General features: G+C 47.1%; 1 protein-coding gene across 1 annotated transcript in view; it reads left to right on the forward strand.

Annotated features, from left to right (window-relative positions):
• KCTD2 (potassium channel tetramerization domain containing 2) overlaps window positions 1-6,502 on the forward strand; it is a 15,535-nt gene extending 9,033 nt beyond the window's left edge. Inside the window, exons 5-7 of the mRNA XM_008566101.1 lie at window positions 2,947-3,042; window positions 4,958-5,083; window positions 6,374-6,502. Coding sequence (XP_008564323.1) covers window positions 2,947-3,042; window positions 4,958-5,083; window positions 6,374-6,403 — 252 coding nt within the window. The 3' untranslated portion in view covers window positions 6,404-6,502. The remainder of the gene's footprint in view (window positions 1-2,946; window positions 3,043-4,957; window positions 5,084-6,373) is intronic.
• Window positions 6,503-10,386: the final 3,884 nt, after the last annotated feature.

A 10,386-nucleotide genomic window follows, 5' to 3' on the forward strand; every position in this document is an offset into this window, starting at 1 on the left:
AGTGAGCGCTGTGAGCGCACTGGTCATCCCTATATAGGATCCGAACCCACGGCGGGAACGCTGCTGCGCTCCCAGCGCCACACCCTCCGGAGTGCGCCACGGACTCGGCCCTTAGTATAAATTTTGATGGTATCATGAATTATATAATTTGAAACCAAGTCATGGTACCTGAACATTCTCAGGTCTTTGCCATTAGCTGATTCCTAGAGAGCATTGTAAGATTTCTGTTTGATGACAGCAATTAAGTTAATTAGTCCTCTAGATTCTAAAGGCTTGTGGATATATACCCAATCGGAAGCTTTATTGTTCTAGGAATGTCAAGACCTTTTTGATGTTAATTGAACTTTCCATCTGTCCTTTTTATTCAGTGAAACTCTGAGAAGTGGATTTGATGTTGTTCAAGGACACCCTCTTTTGCACTTGGCTTTAAGATGAAGTTGGCTGTGTTCAATATCTCCTTTAACTTGTCTGCAGTCCCTCAAATGAGTACTGTCCCACCTTTATTTTCATGACCATTTATCTCTTTTTGTGGTTCCCACCATTCTAACTACTTTTCTGTCTCTAATAATATTTTTTGTAGGCGATTGATGTTGGTGCATTTGAGAGCACCAGTGGTTTACTTTGGAAGAGAAAAAAAGGCAATATAATTCCATCTTAAATGACTGGGACTTTGACAGATGTGGCCAATGTCACAGATCTTTTGTGATGCTCTAAATTTTGTAATATAAAACATCAGATTGTTTGCAAATCTCTGTTTAGAACCAATTGAAATCTTCAGAGCATTTGTCCTATATTTTCTTTTTTTTTGGCCTATGATCATCAGCAAATTTTGTCCTGTATCTTATATGGGAGGAAATTTTTTCAGTCTTAGTACCTTGGTTAATGATGGTTATACCTCTTTTAGAAGGAGAAAGCCTGTAAGGGAAAAATAACAGTGTTGTCAGGCAGTCCTGGGCTCAAATCCCAGCTCCAGCCCACCTAATAGCTGCACAGCTCGGGCAAGGTACATGTGAACATGGATGTCCTCACAAGTAGAAGGGGGTTAACACCTGCCTTCCAGGACAGCCATGACTACTAGAGAAGGATATGATCCTTTGGGTTTGTATCACTCAGTCAGTAGCTGCTTTTGTTTATCCAGTATTTCCCAAGTAGTGAGTAGTTCTTAGACTAATTTTCCAGATAACTGAAGCTGGCTCATCCTTTCAAAAAAATACTAAAACTAAGTTTTCATCATTTTGAAGGAAATATTTCATATTTTCTTAAAATTGAATTGAACATAACTGAGCCCCTCGCCATGACTAAGCATCATTGTTAGGAACCTGGGTTCCTGTTGGTGCTGTAACCAGTGCCTCCTGCCCTCCGCCATGGGCAGTGGATGTGCGGCTCTCAGATCCAATACTGAATGTCCCAGATGGCCAAACGCTTTTGAGTCCTCATGTCCTAATTGTCCTTCCATGAGCAGTGACTGCCATCTGGTTAGTGCGCCTCCCTTTGCCTCCACCTAACTTTAGCTTCTAGTCCCCAGCAGGCCAAACTGCACGTGTGAGCAGTGTTGTCCTGAGGATAGAGTGGAGGGGCACCCATTGCTGTTGCTCAGTCTTTTGGCTTCTGGTTCTCACTTATCTTCTAGATAGCTGAGTCTGGCCAGCAGATGATTTCTCTCTGATTCTCTGATTCTTGGTGTCCTGCAATTCAGTTCTGACACTACCCAAAGTTAGTGTCAAACTCCTCAGGATTAAGGGTTTGCTGCCACAGACTACCCTGACTTCAGATGCCAGTTGCAAGTCCCTAGTCACCAGGCTACCTGCACTTCTGTCTGACTTGGCTACCAGTTCAGGGGTTCCCACGACCCTGTGCCTGAAAGTTTGATAATTTGTTAGAATAACTCATAGAACTTAGGAAAATGCTATACTTACTATTTCAGTTTATTATAAATGAGCAGCCAGATGATTAGATACTTAGGGCAAGGTCCGAATGGGTCCACAAATGCAGGAGCCTCTGTCTCCATGAAGTTGGGGTGCCCCACCCTCTGAGCATGTGTATGTGTTCACCAATTCAGAAGCTCTCTGAATGAACCCTGTTCTTTAGGGCATCTTATGGAGGTCTCCTTAAATAGGCATGACATATTAAATCACTGGCCATTGGTTTTTGTACTCAATGTCCAGACCCTCTCCGCTACCTGTAGGTCAAGGTGATCAGGGTTGGGGCCAAAAGTTCTAACCCTCATCATCAGTTTGGTCTTTCTGGCAACCAGTTCCCATCCTGAAACTATCTAGCAACTCTCCCCACCCCTGGAGTCATCTCATTTAGCATACAAAAGACACTCTTATTACTCAGGAAATTCCAAGGGTTTTGGGGTCTCTGTGCCAGGAATGTGGACAAAAACCAAATATTTATTTTTTTATCATACCACACTTCTGTAATACTGAAACACTTTCATGCAGCACTAGCAGACGGTAAACATAGCTTAAACATTTGTACATTATGGGATTCCTATTTAATATATTAATCCTGTCGTCACTTATATGATTCACTCTGAATAAACCAAAATATGGTGTACATTTTCAGCATGTGTGTCAGTTATAAACAACTTCAGAAAAAAATGTGACTTTCTGGTGCAAAGTAATTTTACTCTGTTTTTTACTTGGGGAAATGATGGAGTCTAAGTTTGTCAGCAGGGTTGCCCACGTAATTCATCCTCTGAAGGTCAGAATTATTTTACCCACTGATGCATGTTCTTGGACCATTTTTTTTTTTCTTTCCTTGGATAAGTTTTTATTGAAAAACCACAGCACTATGTGTAAAAGGGTGTAGTGGGTGGCTGCCAGGAGGAAGCGTCCAAGCAGACTCCTTTTGGGTGTTTATTCATGGGAAGAGCCTCCAGCACAGCTGCAGCCTGCTGTGTCCTTGGTGCCCCTCTTCACAGCCTGTGCTTGGTCGTTGCAGGGCCCCGTGAAGCACGTGTACAGAGTCCTGCAGTGCCAGGAGGAAGAGCTCACCCAGATGGTCTCCACTATGTCTGATGGCTGGAAATTTGAACAGGTATATTTCTAAAAGAGTAGCCACCCTGGTGTCTCAGCCTAGGGGTCCACACGTCTTCAGACAGTCACTATCTGTAGCCAGTTAATGACCCTGGGAGATCGGTAGGGCCAGGTATAATCCTGTTCCAGAATGTGGGAAAAGAGCCGCTCAGTGTGCATTATTCGCTCAGTAGTACACAGTGAGCTGGGGAGGGGTGGGAAGAATACCCTGCCTGTGCCTTCATGTCCAGTTTCAGCTTGCCGTGCCCAGAGGGAGCCAGCAAACTCGTTTAGGCTTGAAAGTGCCTCCCTTTGGTTTTTCTTCCCTCAGAGGGATTCCTTTCAAAATTGCTCTGTTGACACTTTCTAGAGTGAATCCCTAAAGAAGTCAATTCAACAACAAGCCTTCCTTTCCTTCTCCAGGGTCAGAACTTGATAGTTCTGAATATATCTAGTCCCTCATAAAAAGCTCGGTGAAGGGCACACCATGAAACGACCAGGCATAAGACATGTGGCATGGCTGTTTGTCATCCTTCTCTCTGCTTTGGTTCTTTCAGCTTTGTGTTTATGACGGAGATGGTAACACAAAGCTGCCGAGAGTCAGAGTTCTACTGTCCTCTTCCATTAGATGGCAGAATTGTTCAATTCTTCCCTTGCCTTCAAAACACAGGAAGGCTGAGAGTGAATAGAATAGATATGATTTTCTATGGCTCATGCCTATTTTTTTTTCTTTTTCTAAGATAAATCTTGTAGAAATGCCTGTTTTTATATAGAGTTTAAGAGGCCAACTGAACTGTCACCATAAGCTTACCCTAAAATAAAAGTTACAGTTTGTGTTAACAGTATTATGTTATAAATCAGATGCTGTCTGTCTGCAGAGCCGACTCAGGATCATCCCTCACCCTTATCTCCCACTACAGAATCAGTTCCACCTGTGTTGGGTGGCCTAGTTCTTGTTCAGGTGTTGGCTGCAAAATATTGCTGAGAGTTACTTGTCCTCAACTCTAGGACTATTTTCCCTGATACAGAGTCTTTTTTTTTTTTTCTTTTGCGGCTGGCCGGTGTGGGGATCTGAACCCTTAACCTTGATGTTATAACACCATACTCTAACCAGCTGAGCCTCCTGGCCAGCCCTGATACAAAGTCTTAAGCAAAGGATGTTATTTTCTTTGAAAAAAAAAAAAAAGTATTTTTTTTTTTTTTTATACTAATGAATAATTTCTTAAGTTCCTTTCCCATCTTGTTACTGTCCCATGGGAGGATGACGCATGCTCTCCTTGCCCCCGTTACTGGATAAGGAAGTTCGGCACAGGGCAGCTGGGGCGGCCCACCTCAGCCATCCGCATGTTAGTCTTGGTCTCCTGACATGAGGCCTTGCATGCTTGCCAGGATGGCTCAGCTTTTCTCTCTGCACATGTACTTCCTATTTAGAATTAAATGCTGAGTTGAGTTCTCCAAAAGGGTGAAACATACCAGCAGCTTTTGGTTGATATTCAGGAATTCACTTGGTGCTTTCCAGATCCTTCTGAGTGCCCGTCTCCCATCTAAGATTTCTGCTTAAAGATAAGCCAGCTCTGTGTTTTGGCTGAAGCAAGTGTTCATTTTCATTCGTGGAAACATTCTGTTTCACCTCCGTGTTTGAGAGAGGCAGAGTGATCATGTTAATCCTGCTGCTGCCTCTGGGGTGATTTCCAGTGCTTGGGTAGGGGAGGCAGTGGTAGAGCTCATGCTTTCCTTCTTGGGGAAGCCTCTTTGGTGATGCCCTGATGAAAAACTTGAGATCTACTTATCCCCTGGGGCCTTGATAGTCCCAGAGAATCCTTCATCCTTTGAGAAGTAAAACTGCAAAATTCGGTCAGGAGGAGCATGTGATTCATGTAGCACGCTAGTATTTTAAGATCATTGTTTGTATGTTCACCATATTCTTGTTTTACCAGCTAATCAGCATCGGATCTTCCTATAACTATGGAAATGAGGATCAGGCAGAATTCCTCTGTGTTGTCTCCAGAGAACTAAATAATTCTACCAATGGCATTGTCATAGAGCCGAGTGAAAAGGCGAAGGTAAGACATCGCTTCACAGAGTATGTCTCTGGCTCATTTGTTCCGAGCCCCTCTGTGGGCTTTCTCTGAACTGTAGCTCCTCGTTTCTTCCCTCTCCTCTGTTTTTTTTTTTTTTTGCTTTGTCTAGTTTGTTTTTTTGGCAGCTGGCCGGTCCAGGGATCCAAACCCATGTCCTTGGTGTTACCAGCACCACGCTCTCCCGAGTGAGCTAACTGGCCATCCCCTTCTTCCCTCTCCTTCCAAAGCCAGTTTTGCATTTCCTCTTCATTTTGGTTTTTTGATTGTTGTAATTTAAATCAGGATTCATGGGTGGTGACAGGGGTTTTTAGTTAGTAGATGTGAACCTAAAAAGGGTAGACTTTCCGGGGCCAGCCCGGTGGCGCACTGGATAGTGCGCCGCTTGGGAAGCGTGGCGGCGCTCCCGCCCGAGGGTTCGGATCCGACATACAGACTGGTTCCCGCTCACTGGCTGAGCGAGGCGCGGGTTCCGCTCATTGGCTGAGCGAGGCGCGGGAGCAACACCGAGGGTTGCGATCCCATTGCCGGTCCCAGTCCGGTACGGGGGTGACACTGAGGGTTGCGATCCGTTGCCGGACACGGAAAAAGACAAAAAAAAAAAAAGGGTAGACTTTCTCCAACCTCTGTCAAATCCATGAAAAGAAAAGCTTATTGCCCCTGATTACAAGATGAGACTTCTGAACTCAGAATTGGACAGTATTTTGCCTTTGTTCTTTGTAACTGTTCTTTTTTCACTGCCTCAAGAGAAACAGAATTTTCTTATCTTTGTGATTTTTCCCCCCATAAGTTCCTGAAAAATTGTTCCACGCTGTTATTCTCTTTTTCCTCCACTGTTGCCCTCTGACACACACGTGCACACACGCACACATGCTCTTCTCTCTTTTTTTTTTTTTTTTGATGGTTGGCCAGAGATCTGAACCCTTGACCTTGGTGTTTTAACACTGTGTTCTAACCAACTGAGCTAACTGGCCAGCCTTGCTCAGACACTTCTAAATCACTAGTATGCAGTAAACTTAATCCGATTCCTTTAGCATGGGAAAACTTTGGTCCCACAGCACATAAACTTGAGGCCCCACTGGGTTCAACCAGAAAGGCTTTTGCAAACAAAGTGTTTCAGGTGAGGCTGAGGCTCCACGCCTGCCTGCCTTCCTAGGATGATGAGGATTGTTGTGCTGCTCCCTGGGGGCCAGTGGAGAGCAGCTGTGGTCTCTTTCTTTCCCCTCAGCAGTCTGCTCAGCAGCCTCAGGCTTCTCCCCCATCTTCCACTTTCAGATTCTTCAGGAGAGAGGATCTCGGATGTAAACCAAGAATCTGAAACTCCAGAGTTGTGAACGTTGAGAGCAGTCCAGCAGAGCGCCTCTGTGAAGTTAAGTCTTGCTCCTGTACAGTAACCGAGCTACTGCAAAGCAAAGCTGAGCTTGGCCCCCAGTGGAGAGGTGTTCTGGTCAAAACCAAAGGAACCCCCACCCCACCCACAGGACTCCGAAGACAGAGGCAGCTTCTGGCTGCAGAATTACCTTTTTCAGAAACCTGCTTTTGTTTTCTTAGCCAGTGTTACAACAGATCTTTACAACAGCAGCTGGGCTGGGTTCCCAACGGAGCCTTTTGGGGATCTGGGGAAGAGGGAGGAAGGCCTAGCTCCTTGGAAATGGTCTGTACATCAAGCAAGCTGGAGCAAAGGAAAGAGGATTGTCCCCAAGCTGGGCCATGGTTTCACCCCTAGTGTGCCACAATGGATGTTAGCAGCAGCTTTGGAACACTTTCCCTCCTCTGTGCACCCTCAAAACCATGCAGCAGAGGCAGACAGTTCTAGCTTCAGTTTGTCCAGTTGAGGTTTTGGATGAAGGACAGAATTGCCAGAGGACCCTATATCTCTATGAACAGAGCCTCTTTGAAGAAAGGGAGGACGGGGTATCCTTCATTGTGGTTGGAGGGTGGAGATCACTGCTCCTGATTCGGGGCACTCAGCTGCTACCACGTGCAGCTTTGCCTCAGTTGTCTCCAGCAGCCAGGACCCTCTTGAAAGCTGGCTTTCTCCCCGAGAGGAGGCTCAAGGCAGGCAGAGCTGAAACAGACAGACGAACAAAGGGGGAGCTTTAGGTGGTGAGATAACTGCTTCTGCAGTCTTTTCCTTTCTTTTTTTCGCATCTGGCCAGTAAGGGGATCTGAACCCTTGACCTTGGGGTTATCAGTACCATGCTCTGCTGAGCAAGGTAACTGGCCAACCCTGCAGCCGTTTCTTAACCCCCATTAACTCTCTCTCCCTTCCCTGGCTTTCTAAACTGGACCAAAGATAAAGGGATTTGTAGACCCTCTGGTTTGGGGTGGGGAAGGCTGTTTCTTTGAAAGTTGCCAAACGTGTTATGTGTTGTATCTAAAAGAGTTATTTCTGTGATTGTCTTTTGGAAATGCCTTGACTGAGTGTGCAATGTTCGTGTCTCTTCTTGGTTTCTCAGCTTGGCACACCTGCCCCCCTGCGGCGTCTGACTCCACACCATCCCCACTAGCATGTGTGTGTATGCTGGGCAGTCAGGACCCCCTGCGTCTCTGACGCCCCCCTCACCTTCTTTCCACAAGTGCCATGTTGCGAGGTTCAAATGCCTGTTTGATAGGCTGTGGCGGAGCCCTCCTCTGGGCCATGGCCACAGAGCCTGTGTGTGCACTTTCCCTCTGGGCCTCTGAGTCGGTGCGCAGTCACGGAATGCAGAGGGGCCAGAGAATCCCTATTTTTCCCTAGACAACTTTTAATGGTGTGGCAAATGGCACAGAGAAGGGACAGGGGCTTCAGCCAGGCACTCCCGGGACCTCCAGAGCCGAGGTTGTCTATGCCCCACAGCTAAACTGCCTCCTAGGTGGGTCTAGGGTAGCAATTTCTGGAAATGACTGTAGACTGTGCCAAATGTCTTTTGAGCTTGTGACCTGACGGTGCCCAGGATGGCTGTTCTCCAGGATTCTCACTTTTTTCTTTATTTCTCTGTATCTGTAGAGTAGAATAGAAATGTGCATACAGGGTTTCTGCTGAAACATATATATCTACACAGCAGTGTAAGTATACACGTGGCACCTCAAAAGTCTGGCCTGTGCCCACTACTCTTACAGCTGTCAGTGTTAGATGAGCTTCTACCTACAGTAAAAGCAGTCACCCCTTCAGAAGGGTCACAGGCATCCATTCTGTCATATCTTTCAGGAAAAAAAAAGATTTGGGTGTAGTCAAGGAAAAGTAGAGATAGCAGGAAGAGCTGCTCTGACTAGGACAAAGGACTTTGGAAGAGGTGCTCTTAGGCCAGGTCAAATAAGTAACGTCAGCCTGACTAGGAGGTAAAGCAGCTTAATTTGGGGCCTTGTGCCCAGTCATATTTGTTTTGGCCCCTCATCCCTCTGCTTTCCTGGGGCATTCCTGAGAGTCAGCACCGGCCAGGGCTGGGGGCCAGGGCAGATGCCTCTGGTCCTAACCCCAGCTCTGTCACCACGTTCAGCAGGAAGGAGCAAGAAGAGCTGGAGGGTGGACACTGGGCAAGTACCTCATGGGTGCACTGTTACCTACATTTATCTTCAGGGTCCCACAGTTGATCCTGTAAAAAGACTGCCATTGAGCCCCAAGCCAAGTGCTCTGGGGAACAGACATAAATAATATTTCTGGTCTCTTAGAGGGCTGATGTTCACCAAGTTTCCCTCCTTGCTGCAACCCAGTGACAGTTTAATTGTTCCGGGGCTCCAGGAATCTGTGGATGACTCCTTAAGATTTCTGGGCAAGTGTTTTACCCAAACCCTTTATGAACCCAGTTTGTGTTCTTGCTTAAAAGCCTTCTTCCCCCCGGGAGAGTCTGGTCACTTCAGAGAGGGGTCTGCCTATCAGTTTGGGGGCGTCACATGACCAGTGACCCACACTCTCCACCACCTAATACTGCCAATTGGGGAGTGTCTTTCTGCCTTTTTCTTTTGTCTTTTTGGCGGCTAGTCGGTATGGGGATCCAAACCTGTGACCTTGGTGTCAGCACCGCTGCTCTAACTAAGAGAGCTAAGCGGCCTGCCCCGGGAGCACCCCTGAGTGATGACGAAGCAACACCACTTCTGTCTTCTAAGAATCTGTGCTTTTTCCTTGACGATGAGGGGGGACCCAGCCTCCTCCTACGTGACTTCATTTCTGCTCAGTCGTCACTGCTTCCAGGGGTGTCAGTGAGGTGCAGGGAGGAAGCCGTAGAGATGCTGAGGGACACCCACACCCTCCAGCATGGCCTCCGTGCAGACCTTAGGGACCATGCCTGTCAATCATGGGTGCCCTTTGTTACCGTTTGTGTGTTTGAATAGAGTCAGATTCTGTGACATTTTTGTCAATAAAGATACAAAACAAATTTCTGACTCTTGAGACTGGTGGATGTTTTCCATCCCTGCGAGCTCCCTGGTTCCCGCGGTCACTTACTGCTGGTGATCCTCCAGCCGGATTCGGGAGATGGGTCACTGCACCTTTCCTAGCTTGGCATCTTACAAAAGCCTCAATTCTCCTGCTGCCGAAACTGCCTGAGCCGGTGTTGGGCCTTTTCCCTCCTCCCCCCTTTCATTTTGCTGAATCTGAAAAGCCCCAGAGAGTGCTGCGAAACAGAAGGCAGAGACAGATGGGCTGCCACCAAGAGCTGGAAGGAGACAAGGGAAGAGTGTGACATGGCTTTTGGGGTGGGGGGGGACCTTACCAGAAGAGAATATGTGACTAGGTGCCCATTTTCTCTGCAAGGAAGAGGATGGGTAAGAAATGTTTGGTGACAAGTAACCAATAAATAAGTATTCATCACTTAAGCATAAGGCAGGGGGTGGGATTCTCCAAAGGTGTTAGATTGTCCCTTCCTGGATGGTACTTACACTAACATGATGAGGAGGTTTTTTTGTTGCCTGGCTGGTACAGGGATCCGAACCCTTGACCTTGGTATTATATAACACACGCTCTAACCAACTGAGCAAAATGGCCAGCCCCATCCAAGATTAGTGAACAGGGTATGCAGGTGTATCAGGGTCCAACAGGAGACAGGCCAGGGTGGTGGTTCACTAGGTAGTGGAGAAAGGTCAAGGGGGGGACACTGAGGCATCACAGATGGAGGGATCACACAGGGTGCAGCTTTTCCTCCTAGGACAGAGGAGCGATGAGAAGAGGCTGGGGTTATTATGGTGTAGACTGGGGGGAGGGCCCGTGGAGAAGGAGAGGCTGGCCCGTTGTTGCTGCTGTCTCTAAGGGCTCATGAGGCTGCTGCGAGGAGAGTGGAGGAATTGCACAGGAACCAGTGCTGCTGCTGGAT

The sequence above is a fragment of the Galeopterus variegatus genome, unplaced genomic scaffold (assembly GCF_000696425.1).
Source record: "Galeopterus variegatus unplaced genomic scaffold, G_variegatus-3.0.2 Scaffold219, whole genome shotgun sequence".
Classification (NCBI taxonomy): domain Eukaryota; kingdom Metazoa; phylum Chordata; class Mammalia; order Dermoptera; family Cynocephalidae; genus Galeopterus; species Galeopterus variegatus.